General features: G+C 36.6%; 1 protein-coding gene across 2 annotated transcripts in view; it reads right to left on the reverse strand.

The window, feature by feature from the left end:
- Window positions 1-19,947, reverse strand: part of GALNT1 (polypeptide N-acetylgalactosaminyltransferase 1) — a 133,095-nt gene that overhangs the window by 20,530 nt on the left and 92,618 nt on the right. For both annotated transcript variants that reach the window (XM_070513180.1, XM_070513181.1), the window contains 6 exons: window positions 17,498-17,664; window positions 11,780-11,987; window positions 5,938-6,108; window positions 3,747-3,864; window positions 1,822-2,002; window positions 798-937 (listed from right to left, as the gene is read on the reverse strand). In XM_070513180.1, the coding sequence (XP_070369281.1) occupies window positions 798-937; window positions 1,822-2,002; window positions 3,747-3,864; window positions 5,938-6,108; window positions 11,780-11,987; window positions 17,498-17,664 (985 nt within the window). The remainder of the gene's footprint in view (window positions 1-797; window positions 938-1,821; window positions 2,003-3,746; window positions 3,865-5,937; window positions 6,109-11,779; window positions 11,988-17,497; window positions 17,665-19,947) is intronic.

The raw sequence follows: 19,947 nt of genomic DNA on the forward strand, positions 1-19,947 counted from the left end.
AAATTCAAAGAGCAATAACTAAAGGCATCATCAGAAACAACATGCTTACTGACATTCGTTCCAACCTCCCTGCCCAAACTGAGATTTAGAACTCCCAAAGGAAAATTAATGGGTGCTAAAAATACAATTTATTATAAATGGTCTTTCAAGTTTCCTTGTCAGTTCTTTACAATTTATCTTTACTTTGAAGTTACTCAAGCTTTTATTCAGACTAATTAATACTAGGACATCTGCTTTAGGAATATATGGTTTCAACTAAATGGGTCAATTTGTTAAAATAAGAAGTCTACTGAATAGGGCCGGCCCGGTGGCACAGCGGTTAAGTTCGCATGTTCTGCTTCTTGGCAGCCCAGGGGTTGCTGGTTCGGGTCCCGGGTGCAGACATGGCACCGCTTGGCACGCCATGCTGTGGTAGGCATCCCACGTATAAAATAGAGGAAGATGGGCATGGATGTCAGCTCAGGGCCAGTCTTCCTCAGCAAAAAGAGGAGGATTGGCAGTAGTTAGCTCAGGACTAATCTTCCTCAAAAAAAAAAAAAGAAGTCTACTGAAGACACTAATATATTTAACAAGAGACCAACTATGAAATGGTAGACCATTCTTATTTTAATAAAATATAACATGATAAAAAATTAACAAGGTTTCAAGTTATGAGGTAGACTGTCTCAACTAACAAGAACTTTTCCACACTTGAGATTATGTAATTTTAACATGCCAGCCCTGATGGCAGTTTAACCTCTATTGTTTTTGATAAAAAAGTGAGAACATAACGACATAGAATACATTTTTTTTTTTACCTCTCCCAAAGAGAAATAGTGACGTGGAATCTGAGAATCAGGATAAATATTCTCTAGGTACCAAGAGAAAGGTCTGCATTGGAGTTTGTGTCTTAGACCAAGCCTTGATGATATATCTCCATAATCTACCTTTGTAACACCTGTTAATAGAAATAAGTAACTGAATGATTAATGTTCTATTAGTTAACACAGTTCTATTTATATATTGCATCTAATAAGCAAGATGAACGAGAAAAGTAGTATCATTTTGGTGATATGTGACTACACAAATGATATACCATAAATCCACCTCCCAAAGTATAAAGCAAGGATTAATTAATATGCTTTTCAAAGAAAAATTAAATCTATGTGAGAATGATACACATGCTAATATTACACACAAATATAAGTTACATGGATGAGAAAACTTTAATAAGTTAACATATATTAACAGACAAAAACAAAAATCAAGATCTATTTTGCCCAAATATTAAACAGATATTAAATAGAGCAATTGTTTCCAGTCAGGTTTCTCTTACACAACTCACTGCTGTGCACCCTGCCACTTGACAGTTCTATGGTAACTAAAAAATGAGGATAGAATGGTAACAATATTAGGCAGATTGACAGCTGGTGAAACAGCTGTTCTCACAAAACTCTGAAGGGCAGAAAAAAGTTCCTGGAGAGAAGTTCCTTGAGGCATGCTATAGGGCCCTGCACTGGCCTTGAAATACTCGACAGTTTCATACAAATGTTAAATGTGACATTAAGGTTAAAATAAAAAAAAAGAACATGGATAACACCTGGGTTAGCAGTAATTTCTGCAATACTGACCTGGATAATTTAATAGTATTGTTAATAATATATTATACCAGGCATTCTGCTAAGCACTTTCTATACTTTGTGTGATTCCATTTATTCTTTACAATGACCTATGAGCCTCTGCTCAAAGCTTCTTTTCACTCCTTCTTACCTCTCCTCAGAATGCATTAGGATCAGGAACAAGAAAGTCAGTCCTGTATTTATAATGCAAAATAATGCTAACCTGGAGAAATTATATAGAAGAAATTCTTGAACTCATCCATCCACACTTCTGCAAGTCTTCTGTTATTTTTATTGATAATCTGCCCTGTGCCTCCTGGAAACGTGTAAGGTGTAGCTTTCCGAAACACATGTCCAACATGTGAGCAAGTAACAATCTCCAAAGTTCCTCCACACTGCCAAATCTGAAAACGGCAACAAAGAAGACCAGTTTTCAACACTGATAGTTTAAAAAAGAATTGTTCGCATCTATTGAGCTTCATAGTTGGAATTTCACAGAATCAAGGGTGAACAGTGGAGCTCCTGCTATATGGTCACAAAGCCAGTGCTTCCTCAGGAGCAAGCCTTTCTCTAATTTTTGGTTCTGATCAAACCAGAAATTGAAAGTTAAATTCAGAAAAGATAGTTTAAAGGCTAAATACAGAAAAGACGTGAGGTCTAGAGCAGTATTTTTCTAATTGCAGGCCATGATTCATAAAAGGATCATAAATTCAAATTTGATGAATTGCAACCAGCACTTGCTAACAAGGACACACTGTTTCATGAAATGTTTACATTTTGTGTGTTGTCTATGTATAACATGTAATGTATTTATTAATACAGTTTATGGTCAAGACTTTGACCATGGAGAATTCAGCCACAGTCCTACCTGGTTCCTCCTCCTCCAACCCTGTGTCATAGCCTGTACATTAAACAGAACCTAAGAATCTTAACTGGATCTCTCATGAGTTATTCAGTGAGACAGTGATCACATGCTTTGTTGTCTTTGTGAGAATAAAAACAAAAAAGGGGTAAGAGAAAGATCATCAAGTATGGTTTGAAATCTTTAATGTAATGAAATTATCCTTCTGCTCCTTTCAAAATACATTTTTCCGTAAGTTAAAAATCTACTATTTACAATTAAAACACATTTTGAAAAGTTTTGATTTTGTTAAATACTCAGTGTGTCTACTTTAACTTTTTCCCAGGATCATAAAATGATACAATTGGATAGGATCTCCAAGATGATCCACTGTCTAAACCTCTCTTCACCAGGAACAAAGTGAGCTAGCCGATTTAGATCACAGTGCAGTTCAGTGTGGTTTCCACTATAGCTATGTGTCTAAAGTTGATCATTTTCAGAAATACACAGTGTCATTTAAATAACATGTTGATTTTAGTGAATGTGAAATGCATAAGACTTACGCTTGACTGGGTTAAATTAATTTAGAGTAATTTCAGAATTCCTCTGCCTTTTTCTCTGTACTGAAAAATATAAAGCTGTAAAGTCACCAGGTTTCATATAAGAGAGATCTATTTTCACACCAGAAGGACAAAGCATATTACACAAAGTGAAATTACATTTTGGGCAGTTAAGTACCAAAGTAGCATATACAGACTACATGTTATTTTTTGTTTATTTTTGGAGCTTGAATTACTTCCTTGAAAATAACAGAAATTAAAAACAACTAGAGAATATTGCATGAGTTTTATGGGTAGGAAATTAAGATAAGTGAATTATTTGCTTAAAATAGTTTATAATGAATCCTTAATAGTATCAACAAATGTTCTATGGACTGAAGGCTCTGAAGTCTGATTAAACTCATATTAAATTCAGTTTTTATTTTTTTTTAAAGATTTTATTTTTTTCCTTTTTCTCCCCAAAGCCCCCCAGTACATAGTTGTATATTCTTCGTTGTGGGTCCTTCTAATTGTGGCATGTGGGACGCTGCCTCAGCGTGGCTTGATGAGCAGTGCCATGTCCGCGCCCAGGATTCGAACCAACGAAACACTGGGCCGCCTGCAGCGGAGCGCGCAAACTTAACCACTCGGCCACGGGGCCAGCCCCTAAATTCACTTTTTATTTTTAATTTAGAGAGAACATGAATAATTAAAGTATACCTATATTTGAGGTTAAATAGAAGATTACTCTTTTCAAAGGGAACTTACCCTAAAGGAAATTTCTAGGTTTTCTCCTCCCCAAATATCCATTCCAGCATCATATGTTCCAATTTCCTGAAAGTAATCTCTGTCTATTGAAAAAAGGCCTCCTGCCATTGTAGGTGTTCTGAAATTCAATCAGAATATACTACTATTAATTGTAACAATTTAAAATTTACAGTTTTTGTTTTTAAAATTAGTGTTATAACTGTTTATAACTACAGAATAAATGCTTATTCTCACACTCTTCAGAAACCTTCATAGGCCCCCAGGGGCTTTCTTTGTTTTTATGCTATGTTATTTGGTCCTCAGACATGACCTGCACCCCAGTCATGCTGTCACAGCTTCTGCCCAGACATCCTTCTCTGCCTGTCCCAAGGGCTCTTCCTGTCTTTAGTACCTTTCTTGGTTCTCCTGTCATGACTGAGCTCCTTAAATTGAAGCTATTTCTCGTAATCCTCTCCATCTGACTGTGTACCTACTCCATAGTTCCTAGCAACTATAAATACAGTTGACTATGTACTAACCAACTAGACTCATGTTAGCAACACTAACATGCCAGGTTCTAAAAGGTGGCAAATATTGCAAAGACATAAGATTAAACAGGATGAAAACAAGGCAGCCCTTTCCTTATTCCTAATAGGAACCTTTAAGGAAAAGAGGAGATGAAGTACAGAATAAAATCAATATCCTCCTTCTAAGGGGATCATCATCCTGACCTAGTGTAGTATATTCTCTGCAAAGAGGAGCCCAATCATCAAAACACAGCCCAGGTATGCAGAGTGGGTGGGAATAGGTGGAGTGAAGCAGAGAAGTGATAATGAAGGAGGATTTAAATAAATGAATACCAGTCAAACATTTGATTTCCATGAAGGATGAGCATGGAGGAAAAGGAGACTCCAACTAGGAGAAAATAATTAAGTTTCAGGGACAGAGGACACTATGGAGATCGTATTTTAGGATGAACTGGCCACCTCTGTAATGTAACCCTAAAACATACTCATTACATACCCTAGTGAGGGTGGTAGCATTTGCTTTTCCAGTAGAAATAGTCGTTTCCAGAAAAAAAGTAAAGACTTATTTTGATTTTAGAAGAGAAAAAGAATGAAAAAGTCTAATATATCTTAGGAGTCAGGAAATAGGCCAACACCCAGAGTTACCATTTAGTACAGGGGTTTCTTGACCTGGGTTTTGGGATATCTCTATATTTCCTAGAACTGGATGCTAAATCTTCTTTTTACAGAAGTGCATTTTTTACTCCCTTAGAAAAAACTCATAGCTTTTATCAGCTCTTTTTCAAAGAAGTCCACCATCTACAAAACGTTTAGGAACCCTTGGTTTAGATGGTGATTTGAAAATGTCAGCAAAAGAGTGGAAAAGTCCTTTCAGTAGGTAAGGATTCAGCCTGGTCAGGGAGAAAGAGCATAGAATTAGTGAAACCTCTCTTCAACTTTGCCAGAACTGGACTTGAATTCAAGGGAAAGTAGATCTAAGAAGCCCAGGATACGAGAAAGCTAAAAAACCTGGTTCTGAAGGAACTCTCAGAAGAAGCAGGCTGATGCAACTGGAGTAAATCCTAGGATGACTCAGAAAGCCCAAGGTCTCAATTTAAAGGTTCTGAATAGTATGAAGTTTTTATCCTTTCTGGAAAAAATCTATATACGACCAAATGTAGAACAAAAGAAAAATCAGAAATCCATTAATAGAAATCCTTTTTTATATTTTTGTCAATTCTAGTTATTTTTATATTTGAAACAAGCTTTTCTAACCTTACCAGTCAGTAACTATCATCCAGATGGTATAAGTCTGAATTTAAAATCTTAAATTTTGGTGCAAGGACCCAGTTTTAGGTAATATTTTCACATACTAACACTTACAATTAATTGACACTTTAATATAAGTAGTATTATTTAGAGATTTGCAAAATGTTGTTCATATAGGAATGAAAGAACATATGCATGGCACCATCATTTCTCATGTGCACTAGCTTGTATAAATGAAAAATTCTAATTTTATGAGTTGATCAGAGGGAAAAAACCCCTCTTTAAAATGATATGTAAAAGATAGCTCAACTACATATATGGTGCACAAATGCTTCACGTTTCTCAAAATACACTTAGAATCCTTTCAATATGATTCCCAATGTTTCACAATACCCTGCCAATAACACTTTAGGGGAAATGTTTGTCAAACTAATTACCTGACAGGAAGAGTCCGATCACCTTTCCTTCTGTCCATTTCTCTTTGAGGAACAGGATACCAGCGAAAATTGAGCTTCCAGTTGAATCCACCATAGGTCATATCAGAGCCTGCCATGTACTCGAAAGTATCATCACTGATCACATCAATGATAGGACATACCACTGTTTTCCTAAAATCATAAAAGCAAATTAAAAAATCTTTTAAAATTTTCCTTTCTGAACTATTTAACAATTGTATACTAAGTGTTTTTATTTTTTTACTATTTATTTATTTTTACTGAAGTAACACTGGTTTATAACATTATATACATTTCAGGTCTACATCATTATATTTTGACTTCTGTATAGACTACATCATGTTCACGACCAATAGTCTAGTTTCCAACTACCACTGTACAAATGTACCCCTTTATCCCCTTCTGCTTTCTTCCACTCTCTTCCCCTCTGGTAACCACCAATCTATTCTCCGTATCTATATGTTTGTTTGTTGTTACTATTGTTTTTTCAATCTTCCACGTATGAGTGAATTTGTATGGTATTTGGCTTTCTCTGTCTGACTTACTGTGCTAAGCATACTACCCTCAAGGTCCATCCATGTTGTCACATAGGGCAAGATTTCATCTTTTTTTTATAGCATATGCAAAAAAATGAAAGTAGACCACTATCTTACAACATACACAAAAATTAACTCAAAATGGATTAAAGACTTAAATGTAAGACCTGAAACCATGAAACTCCTAGAAGAAAACATAGGCAGTACACTTTGACATCAGTCTTAGCAGTATCTTTTTGAATACTTCTCAGGCAAGGAAAACAAAAGGAAACAAATGGGACTACATCAAACTAAAAAGCTTTTGCATAGCAAAAGAAACCATCAACAAAACAAAAAGACAACCTAATAATTGAGAGAAGATATTTGCAACTCATATACCGATTAGCAGTTAATATCCAAAATATACAAAGAACTCACACAACTCAACAAAAAAAACAAACAACTTGATTAAAAAATGCCAGAGGATGTGAACAGACATTTTTCCAAAGAAGATATACAGAAGGCCAACAGGCACATGAAAAGATGCTCAACATCACTGATTATTAAGGAAATGCAAATCAAAACCACAATGAGATACCAACTCATGCCCATCAGAATGGTTATTATTAAAAGGACAAAAAAACACAAATGTTGGAGAGGATGCGGAGAAAAGGGAACCCTTGTACACTGCTGATGGGAATGTAAATTGGTGCAGGCACTATTGAAAACACTAAGGAGATTCCTCCAGAAATTAAAAATAGAGCTACCATATGATCCAGCTATTGCACTTTTCTGGGTATTTATCCAAAGAACACGAAAACACTAATTCAAAAGGATATATGCACCCTTATGTTCATTGCAGCATTATTCACAATAACCAAGACTTGGAAACAACCCAAGTGCCCATTGATGAATAGATAGGGATGCGGTATAGATATAATGGAATACTAAGTGTTTTTAAAATAAAAATACACTCTATAATGTTAAAGATGATGAAAAAATTTCCTGCTATATCCTACCAAACTAGCATAGTTATTTATTATATTATTTATAACTTGTTGATAACTTTCCATCCCTTTTTCATTTATACTTTTACATATTTGCTATACGTGAAAATACTTCAAATATTTCTACAGTTTTCAAAAATACCACTTTTAATGACTACATATTTAATAATTTTAAACTAATAATTTTCTTAATAAACAACTCTTGGACATTGTGTTCCTTATAGTTTTTTGCCATTAAGATACTGGGTGGACATGTTCATATACATAATATTTTGCTTTTGCTTTACGAGAAAACTTCCAGGAATGAGTTTACCAAATTAAAGGAAGGTACTTTTTTGTGGTACTTTTCTTTACTGCTTTCCAAAACTATTATATGTGTGTGTGTGTATATATATTTCTTCCTGCAGCTTCCCTATAATGCTATCAACTTTAGATGCTATTTTCTTATAGTTTTGCTAATGTAATGTTAAATAGTATCTCAAGATTTTTAAAATTTATATTTTCTAAGTATTAGAAAGGATATTTTTCCTGCAGGCTTGTACTTCTTCATACACATTTAAAAGTTTTTCTATTGGTATTATGATTTTCTTTTTTTTTGAGGAAGACTGGCCCTGAGCTAACATGTGTGCCCATCTTCCTCTACTTTATATGTGGGACCCCTGCCTCAGCAAAGCTTGACAAGCGGCGTGTAGGTCTGCACCCAGGATCCGAACTGGCGAACCCCAGGCTGCTGAAGCAGAGTGCGCGAACTTAACTGCTACACCACCAGCCGGCCCTTGTGATATTTTTAATAAACCTAAAAACTTACACTTCTAAGGAAAGATGTGCTGCTCACAGCCCTTGGCAGCCACATTTTTAAGCATGTGATATCCTCCCCACCCAACTGTTATCTTATTTAGAAATCTTTTCCTACTCCAAAATCATAAAGATATTCTCCTATATTGTCTTCAAAAAGAATTATATTTTTGCTTTTCACATATGTCTTTAATCCTCATGGAACTGGTTTTAGGTATGATATGCAGTAAGTATCTAACTTCACTTCTTTGCCTTGTGGATAACCAATTGTTCCAGCACTATCTAATGGTCCTTTTTTCCTCTGCCATATTTATCAGTGCCTGCTCTGTTCATAAATCAAGTTTCCATATAAACATGGGGTAGTTTCCAGACACTACTCTGTTTTACTAGTCTATTTGTGAATTTCTGCATAAATATGTCACTGCCACAATTAATAGAGTTGTAAAGTAAGTCTCGATATCTGGGAGTGCAAGCCCAGTTGTACCTGACTCTTCTTCTTCAGGAGTACTTTGGCTATTTTTTTTTAAATATGCATTTCCATATAAATGTTAGAAACAGTCAGTTTCTTGAAGAAAATTCTGTTGAGATTTCAGTTGGAAATGCATTGAATTTATAGATCAATGTGGGGAGAATCGCTATTTTTATATTGACTTTTCTAACCATGAACATTATCCTTCTCTCCACTTAGATTATTTTCCAGTGAATTTCAAGTTTCCTATTTCATACATCTTTTATTAAACATACTCCTAATTACAGTCTATGATTTCCATTGTTGTTATAAATGGTATAATTTCTTTTTTTCTTTTTACTTTATATCTTCTAACTATTCCTTGCTGGTGTGGAGAAGGCAACTGACTTTTTTTCCTTTTATTTTATTGGGGTCATACTGGTTTACAACACTGTGTAAATTTCAGGGGTACATTATTATATTTCAGCTTCTGTATAGACTACATCGTGTTCACCACCAACAGTCTAGCTGGCAACTGACTTTTCTATAGTGATCTTATGTTCGGCAACATTGCTAAATTCCTATTATTTCTACTGTTTTTTTGTATATATTATTTTTCTTCATTAAAAAACACATCTGCAGTTGACAGCACTTGTTTTTTTTCTTGCCAATCCTTATATGCTTTATTTCTTGTATTACTGCAAAACCTAAGGCTTCTAATAATACTGAGTAACAGTAGTAATTCAGGGCATTCTTATCTTGCTTTATATCTTCTAAAAAATACTTTCAAAATTTCTCCATTAATATGATTTTGCTTGCTAAGGATTTTATTTAGCTATCCTTTCTCAGATTAGTAAATCTCCATTCTATAACAGTTCGCTAAGTATTTTTAATCATAAATGGATGCTCATTTCAATCATAAACGAACACTTTTCTTTTCTTTCTTTTTTTTTGGAGGAAGATTAGCCCTGAGCTAACTGCTGCCCATCCTCCTCTTTTTGCTGAGGAAGACTGGCCCTGAGCTAACATCCGTGCCCATCTGCCGTTACTTTATATGTGGGATGCCTATCACAGCATGGCTTGCCAAGTGGTGCCATGTCCACACCAGGAATCCAAACTGGCAAATCCCCGGCCGCCGAAGTGGAATGTGCGAACTTAACTGCTGCACCACTGGGCCGGCCCCCAACACTTTTCTCTATCTACTGAAGTGATCAGACTTTTAATGATAGGGTTTTAATATACTTTCAGAAATATGATAATGGGGTGTATTATGTGATTGGCTTTGTAATACTGAACTAAACAAATTAGTCATGATATGTTATAGTATATGTATTACATATATATATATAAATGAAATTTTGTTTCCCCTCCCGCTTGGACTGTTTGTTGGTATTGTGAGATTTTTGTTAGCATTCATTAATGGATTTGAGTAATTTTCCACATACTTCTTTTCTGGTTTTCCTATCAAGGTTATAGTAGTCTCATAAAGAAAGTCCAGTTTCTTCCCTCTTTTTCTACATTCTGTTTATAAATTGTTAGGGGAGATTTGTTTCCCCTCCTCAACCCCATTCCAAGGGCCTTGAAACTTGAAAAGGCAAGTTTTCTTTGGTGTAGTGGGATTTATTTCTCATTCTCACTTACACTGAGGTACAGATGTCAAGATCCTAGCTTTATACAGGTACTTGTTATTCATCTTCCAACCTTAGGCAGGGCCTAGGGCTTATTTCCTATCCTCCCATCTGTTTGTCCATCAAGGCAAAAGGTCAGTGTCCCCTAAGTTCAGTAGAAACCCTACAAGTGAAAGCTAGTAGCTTTTGTGTTTGGACTGCTCACTTGTTCTCACTTCATTTTGAGATCGCAAAATTTCTTACTATGATGCCAATTCAGTGATGCAATTAAAAATGTGTTTTGTATTTTATCTAGCATTTTAGTTTTTTCAGTTGGAAAAGTTATTCAGGATACGCAGCCTAAACTGGAAGTTGTTGTGGTTGTCATTTCAGTCTATTCCCCTTTTATATGTCTGTCATCACCTCACACTGCTTTGTCTCCATGAGTTCAGGCTCCTGGTTCATAAGAGTTATGTGTTGTCTTTATGCAAGCAAATATTCCCTGAATCAGTCATCTACTACCTACAGAAAGTTTACAGAAATACTCTATTCCTTCTTCAGGCAATGTTCTCCTTCCTAAAGCTGCTGTATCTTCTCATTGCCTCAGTGCTGGTTGTTCCTATTTATTCATCTCTGAAAAGGGAGAGATGTAGGCCCAGCATTCGATAACAGAAATAGATACAATGACTTTAGCTCCCACTATACTCCACTTGACTAGTAAAAGTTTACCCTGCTAAAATCTAAACCTCAATGTTAAGCTGACACAGACAGCCTCCAGCTCAAATTTCAATGACAAGCAGAAATTCAACTAATATAGGTCTAACTGACTAAAGTTAGGTTCTCTCCTGATATCCAAGAACTAAACCAGAGCCCAGCAGTAGGTAATTCTTTGAATAATGTGCATGATGAAAGACTACCACCACGGGCATGCACTGCTCCTAATGCTCTTCCTGTATTATCTAAGATTATAGTGTTTTTCCATAAACAATTAAGCATTTCCTGATGCAATGTGTATCTCCCCATCCGCTTGTACTTCATATTGTGCTATAAGCCGAGAGCTCTAGTCCCAGTGAGGACGTAGACAGAGATGAGATGACCTGCCTGCCCCAGTGTTAGCCTTAGAGAGTGGGGACAAATAAAGGGTTTTACCCTATTTTCCCTGAGTTCATTGTTCATTTGCTCTGCTCCTCGTTAGGGAACAGAGCATATAGTGTACATCCTAACAACACACCTCCCAATCCATCCTCAATAACGAGAGTTTGCAAACATTCCTTCCAGACTTCAGAATGTGGTCTTCTTCATATTTAGTTTAGAGTGCTTTTCGTGAGTATTTTAAAGGAAACTTCAGAGGAAATAATTTTTATGTTTATTTAAAAATACAGAATTTTGCAACTAACCATATAGTTTAGGACAAATACACTGAAAACAAATTTATAGACTCCAGAAAAGTACCTGTCATGTTTGATCCTGGCTAAGAGAGGCTCCAGCCATCCCACCGTACACTCACAGTGAGCATCCAAGAAGGTGATCACTTGGCCTTTTGACACAGCAGCTCCTTTTAATCTAGCTCTGATCAATCCAGAACGTTGTTCCATTCGAATTACATGAACTGGTACTTTTAATTTTTTCACATAACTCTCTAGAGGTCTTTTCAAAAAGTCTGAAAAATTAACAACACAAAACAAACAAAAAATAATATGAAAAAACTGTGATCTGGCACTATCCAGATATAAATCAATTTTGACTTGCAATATTCACTTATCACATATTTACTGAGCATTTTCACGAGGTTCCCTGACTCACAAAACCATTTTGCTACAGGAAGCCTTTTTATTTCCTGAGAGAATGTACTAGGGCTGCCTCTACCTTATTAAATGAGGAATGAGGAGAGAGCCTTTGGGCTCAGGTTCAATCAAAGATAGGCATGTTACCACATTTCTCTAAGCAATTCTCTGTCAGCCTCAATACTGCTTTTTCTAATCAGGTTTAAAGATCAGGAACAGAAAGAAAGAAATTCAAGAGCATTAAATCCAGACCACAATAGAGTGAAGGAACAGAACACGCAATAGCTGTTACTGTTCAGAAAATTGTGGGATTTCTTCAAAAGCACAAACTAATTGTCGTATTGATCACCACAGTCTTTGACTATGTAGTTCTTCTATCAGGAGGCAGGGAATGAGGTCAAGCTCCAAAGAGAAATATTAGACTACAGCTGCAAGACCAAATAGAGATCCTTAACAGACAAGTAGGTCTAAGTAGAAAAAGGTTTTGAGAAGGGCGGGCAATTGAAGAAGAAAAGGGAAAAGAGAAAAGGAGAGAGTAAGTGGGTATATGGGGAATTCAAATGGAAGGAAAAACTTGCCATGGAACTACTGGGACTCCTATGACTAGCTTTGCCCCATAGGACTCTAGTAATGGGAAGGTCCTACAGAGATCAGGGTGTATGCAGTAAGGGATGCTTTAAATACTAAACGTGGGAATCCAAAGGGCTTTCTATATGGTGGAGAGGAAAAGACAAATAGGAATGAAATGGTTCTTGCCTGTTTGAACTGGTAAGACCGGGATGACTCAATAATGAAATAATCAGGGATATGAAAACTGTGAAAGAGAAAGGCCTACGTGTCCCACTACACCAGAACACCAAGCATGTTTATTTCTGCTATTATATTTCCTAATATATTTGGGCTAAAAAAATTTTTTTTTTTTAAAGATTTTTTAATTTTTTCCTTTTTCACCCCAAAGCCCCCTGGTACACAGTTGTGTATTCTTCGTTGTGGGTTCTTCTAGTTGTGGCATGTGGGACGCTGCCCCAGCGTGGTCTGACGAGCAGTGCCATGTCCGTGCCCAGGATTCAAACTAACGAAACACTGGGCCGCCTGCAGCGAAGCGTGCAAACTTAACCACTCGGCCACGGGGCCAGCCCCAGGGCTAAAAAATTTTTATATCTGAAAAATATCTGGAGTAAAACTCCTACCTGATCACCGCTGTGATTTTGTGAACTCTATCTTAGGGTCAGAAAGATATAACTTGATTCTGAGTAAAAAGGTGAGGGTAATGCTAATCCTGGAGAAAAGCAACATAGTAGCTATTGTTTTGTGGCCATTTAGCATAATGCTAGACTCTTTACATATTTTATATCATTTAATCCTCACAAGTACCCTATGAGATTGTTATTACTATTTTAGACACAAAAATATAAGGCTCAGAATATTAAATAAATTGATCAAGGTGACACAGTTTGTTAAGGGGTAGATCCAAGATTCAAATCCAGGTCTGCCTGACTTCAAAGGCCATCTTTTCATCCATAGCAGGAATCCTAGAAGGGAACTAGACAAAATAATTTAGGACTGTGGAATCACTGGATCTGACACAAATTTAAATTACCTTATGTCCAGAGTTTGATAGAATCTCACGTGGTAGGGTGTGAGATATATTCTAGTTCCTTAGACCAGTCAAGGTTGAGTATGTCATAAACAATGTGTCTCCCAGTAATTTTTCCCAAAAACAGACAAAGTGCTTCTTAAGAATCAAAGCAATCTAATTCTTGAATTCCACATCTTTGAAAGTTATAATGCTCTCCCCTATTTAAAAATAAAATGAAAAATGCATGATCCTCTAATCTGGTAGCTCAAAAAAAGTTGCTGTTGCACAAATCTTTCTTGGCATCTTTTACATCTTTGTGGCTTTCATGCAAGAAGGCTAAGAAATAGGTGTCTTCCTAACAGTTGATAGAGAATTATGGACTCAGGGCTAGGTGGGCGATTGGGAATTATTTATCCAAGGCTCATTTATAAAGTGAAGGCATGACGAGTTAAGTGATTATGGTTAGAAGGTACTATGTCATTTAAAAAGGGAAAATCTTGTTTATTAGAATACCTTTACAGCTATTAGCCTATAAATGGATCCCTAGGCATCTCTCCATCAGGGAGTGTGAGTGTCAGGGAAAATTTCACTGCTCACAGCAACATCTGAGAAATCTTAGCCAGAACTCTAAAGAGCAGCAGAAAGAGCAAGGAATTTAGAGTCTGATAAATCTGACTCCTAATTCCTACTAAATAAGAACTTCCATTTCCTTTTGTGTAAAATGAGAAAAACAATAGTAAACTCAGATTAGGAATATTATAAGTTCTAAGTCTTTTAATATTATATGTTCTTTCAATATTATATGTTCTAAGTCTTAAGATAACCTTCTGAATGACGATTACATAACTTCTGACATGACCCAGGGATTCATCCAGACTCTGTCTTCATTACATACCCTGTAACAGTAAAGTTATGACAGACGTGATATATACAGCAGTTAAGAGGTCAAGCCCTTGGTTCACACTAAGCCTCATTTTCCTCATCAATAAAATAGGGATAATTATAGCACCTACTTCATACTTCTTTAATAAATGGAGCTACTGACAACTCAGCAGGTTAACTGTGAAATCAGGTATCCAGAGGCCATGAGCAGACTATAAATGCTACACAACCTAATTAGGAAGTCTGCACAGACAAAAAGTAAAAGTAAAGATTAACTGACTGGTAGATTATTCTTTCATTCATTCACTAAGTTAATTCTGGACTGTTTACTATACAAGAGGCACTGTGGGCACCGAGGAGACTATGGTGAGCAAACAGCCCTGATGAAGAGTAGGGTCTAATGCGGGTGGGAGGGAGATAGTCATTAAACAGATAAGTAAATAGGTAAAACTGATGAGAGCTGTGGAGGAGTAGAGTGTTCCAAGATGTGTTCAGAGGGCCATGACCTGGTCTTGAGAGGTCAAGGAAGACCTCTCTAAAGACAACTTGATTCTGAGTAAACATTTGAGCTGAACTGTATGGATGGAGTGGGCAGGGAATGGTTCAAGATATGACTAGAGATGCAGGCAGAGGCCAGGTCATGCAAGCCTTAGAGGAAAGGTTTAATCAGAGAAGCGACATCATCAGATTTACATGTTTAAAAACTCACTCTGCATGCAGCTTGATGAGCAGATGGGAAGGGGTGAGAGTATACGTGGGGAGACTAGTCAGACTAGTCTGTCTGTTGGATCAGTCTAGGTGATAAATGATGGTGCCTTGGATGTGTCTCATGAAGAGGAAAAAGCAGACAGAGTTATACAAAAATAAAGAGCTTGCTCTGGTTCCTGCACCCAACAGTTACCATGTAAACAAGAGAGCCAAAGAAAATTATATCTAGATAGCAAGACTACAATTATAACCACAAAAACACAATGCCTAGCAGTTCCCAAATATCAGAAATGGTGCCCTAGACACCTGAGCTTTTCTAGGCAAGAAGATAAAGGAGAACCAGACCCCTGATCAGGGGCTCTGGGATGGCAACTTGGGGACCCTTCTTAGTGACTAAGAGCCCCAAGTGGGGCGAAGCAGACATCTGCCCACACGCCTTCTCTTACAGATTTATACAGGTTGGGATGATTAAGAAGGGCCCACAGGAGGAAGGGAAAAAGATAACTGTACATATGACTTTCTTTGTCACTTTAAAGTTGTGGGCACACGTGTCTTTCTGATCAGAACACATCCTACAAAAACTTACTATTCCACACAGCCTTCTGAGGCACTCAACAGAATAATAGAGAAACCAAAGGAGGAAATGGAAAAACAATTCATTTCATCTGAAGAAAAATATCTCTCCTTGAGGAATATTTAATTTAGCAAATGTCAACATATAAGTAAACCAAACGCAAGTCACTTGCAGGATAGATGTTTGTATAAATTGCTGCTCAAATGAACTTTAGTTAATTTTCTTACAGAGGGATTAATTAACGCCTAGCAAACAATTATCCACATGAGACTTATACTTCTATTGTCAACGGTAATTATTTAAGTGTGGTATTCTTAATTTATAACAACTCTCATTCATTTTGACATTAATTACATTATTATACTATTTAAATGGTTTGTGATTGTAAGCTGTCTCCTTAATTAGATTAAGGAGGTACACTTTAAGGTACTTGAGAAGGTAGGACTATGTCTTATTCTTCATTTGTACCTCTACTATCTGGCAACGTAATGAGATTTAAATTGTTACTGACACGCAAATTACTCCCAGTAATTAAGATATGAAGTGATTAAACTTAATCACGGTTAAATGTACATATTTAGTGTAGGCACAGGAAGGAGAAGGTATAATACTTTAAACTATCAGGAGATGCAATGAGAGATTAGGCAAGAAAAGGAGACTAGCAAAAGAGGTTGAAATGATGGGTCATGAAATTTAAGGCTGGTCAAGGAAGGATGGAAGAAAGCCATTTTCTGTAGTTTCCTCCAAATTTTTCTCATGTGAGCATAGGAATACTGAGGGGAACACAGACACCAAAGCTCCTAAATAGATGTGCTGTAAGAAAAAGCCTGGTATCTCTGAGTTTAACAGGTTTTTATACTGATGGACTAAATGGAGCCTTTTCTGTGCTACCTTGTGGTGTGAAATCTCCAAGAAGAATTCAGAATAAATAATGTCGGCCCAAGGTACTTTTAATTAATATACCTCTCCTAAAACAACGCTTCATGAAACAGTTTGACAGATTCTAAGCCTGTGAAAAATTCTGAGGTTCCTGGAAGACTATTTGGGCAACATTCACATAGAGATTTATTATGAGATCAGAGTTCTATTATAAAACACTTTTTCTTAAACTCCTTCCTCATCCTTTCAGGCACCTAGCTATAGATCATTCTTGAACTTAGAAATGGAGAAAATGGGAAAACCTAAGATGACTCTGGAGAACTAAGACTCACCCAGCAGGGCTCCATTTTGCTGTCAGAGATACTTCCCACTGTATACCGAACTAAATTTCTCCCTTCGTGGCTCTAAGTAGGATACAGACTCTCCTCAGTGACTCAGGGCTACAACTTCCCACAGAGAAAATCATAACAAAATTATGTGGGTTTTTTCCCTGTTCTGCATAAACGTTTATATTATATAGCATTATTTCTTTTTAAAACAAGATTAAGATGTGACACAAATTAAATGCTAATTAAACTAATATTATTTTAAGTTTCACAGGGTATAATTTTTTGCATATGTGAATGAGTCCAAAGGCCATAAATATTTTTAGGATAAATTAGAAGTTTTTATAAAATTATTAGGCTAAAAATGATAGCAACTAGTTTTTTAACGATTAATAACAAAAGGCATAGCTATTATTGGCATTAAAATTTAAAATTTACCTCTTTCACTGGCATCATCTACTAGAACAATTTCTTCTAGCATGTGTCTTGGTGAGCGATTAATGACACTATGGACAGTTCGCAGAAGTGTGCTCCAAGCCTCATTGTGGAAAACAATCACCACACTTGTTGTAGGAAGGTTATCTGGATACACCTTTGTTTTACACCTAGAGACAAAGCAAATGCCTTTATAAAAAGTGACTGTTAAGACAGCATAATCAGTGACCCCGAACTAGAAGGGGCAACAGAACAATAAACAGTTTGCTTTAGTGGTGAGACTCTTGGTAACTTTTCATTTATTTAAGTTTTGATTAATGTTACATCTTTAATAACGAGGTCCTATTTAAAGTTATGCTTAAGTTAAAATTCTTTTAAAGACGTAAATTGCATTCTTAAAATTAGGTACCTCTTCCTGATGCATGTTTTCTGTTGACTAATTTCAATGGAGAATGTACTAAGGCTATATCATCAAAACCAAACTGACTGTATATCAAAGAACCCAATTAGACAAAAAAACTAGAACCACCAGAGTCGACGTGGTTTAATGATCTAAACAAAACATAGCTTCCACCAAGGAAAAGAACTAATATTTAATGAGTATCTACTGTGTACTAGCCACTTAAGATTCCTAATAATTTTGAGTTCCTTGGAGCCACATTTCACAGATGAGAAAGTGAGGACAGACACAGTGAGGGAGCAGCAGTGCCTGACTGAGGACCCCACAGTCCATGCTCTGCTGACCAAACTCTTGGTGCCGCCTCCTCCAAACTGACTATCAACGTGCATCTTGTTTACCAAAGACTATGTCTAGAAATGCAACCAGCAGAAAGACAAAATACGCCCAGAATACATACACACAGAAATCAACATATTGATTGTATGTTTCTAGCACTTTCATTAGGCAACATGGTGTCTTCTTTTAATCTAGTTAGCTAGATGAAACTACCAAATAGCCTACTAGAGTATAGTGGCAGTAAGTAACCGGACATAAGGGATATGTTTTAGAACACATGTACTCCTAAAGAGTGTATACATATAACTCTTTCTCAGGTGTCCCCTAATTGTAACTGTTGCTCTAGTTTTCTATTTTCACCTTTTTTCCCTACTCTCTAGTAAGTTCCTCAAACCTGTGGTCTCTCCAATTTCATCAGTTATTACCTGTCAATAGGAGTGGAGAAAGGGAAGACAGGTGAAGAAACGAGGAAAATACCAACAAAACCCCTCTTCTGAAGCAGCCACAACAACCTTACTTACTGAAAGTACCACCCTAGGGATGCTGGTTAGCAGCTGGAGGAAAAGGAAAGTGGAAGGGAAAAAAGATGACAAGGTAAAGGGGTTGAAAGAAGGAGAAACCGAAGGAGAGATCACTGTAGGGGGCCCATCAGCACTGGTCCCTCCACTAAGGAGAAAAGGAGACATAAATAGCTTCCACTGTCCTTCTTCATTAAATCCCATTTCAGCCCCTCCCATCTTCTTTACCATTCCCAAGACTCCGTTTCACACTGTGGTCTCCATCTCCTATTACCAGTAACCTTACTAGCTATCCACTGACCCAAAAAACCCATAGCCTCATTTTCACATCACAGTTCACTCCCCTCTTGACCCTAGATCCACTAGAAGGCCACCACACAGCCTGCCACCCTGTGTACAACTCCCTCCCTCCAAGACGGGGCTACAGAGGTGAGGCTCAAAAGACGAGTTGTGTAAGCTATGGGAAGGATAATGTGTCCTTAGCATTCCAAATAATACTTCTGAAAATAGTTTCCCATAAAAACTCTGTTATATGATAAATGGTATCTAGATTTTATATATATGTATCATTAGTACCATACTTCAGGTACGTCATAAGTGAGTAAGCCAAGGCACCCATGTTATTATGGGAAAATGCATCCTGAATGCTTGACTCACAGGCTACTGGAACAGGACTTTGAAGTCAGGAATGTCCTGTGTATGGGTAAAGGGGGTTCAAAAAAGGAGTTTCTATTACTATTTAACCAAATTGTATTAAGTCATATATGACCTCTTTTCCCAAATTAATCCTACTTACTATTATAGGAGAATTGGGAAACAGAAAACAGCCAAAGTGACTATAAAGCTGCTAGCTTACCAAAACAACAAAAAGAACAAAATCAAGTAAGACAGAGAAGATGATCAGGCCAAATGCGCAGTGTATAAACAGTATTGTTAGCCATGTGCATGGCTAGGAGGCAGACAGGAAGAACAGAGAAAAATCTGAGATGGCAAGTTCTGCAGAAAAGTGATAAGACGGATTTATTTCTTGGATGATATGTTAAAGAATTAAATTCTGAAATAGTATGGAAAGGAAGTAAGACTATAAGCACACTAGAAATAAGACTAAAATGGAAATCATTCAAAATAGGATAGAAGAATCAGAAGGCAAAGCAAATATAAGGTTCCTGTCAAAAAGAAAAATAATTTCCCAAATCAAA

This window comes from Equus asinus, chromosome 7 (genome assembly GCF_041296235.1).
Source record: "Equus asinus isolate D_3611 breed Donkey chromosome 7, EquAss-T2T_v2, whole genome shotgun sequence".
Taxonomy (NCBI): Eukaryota; Metazoa; Chordata; class Mammalia; order Perissodactyla; family Equidae; genus Equus; species Equus asinus.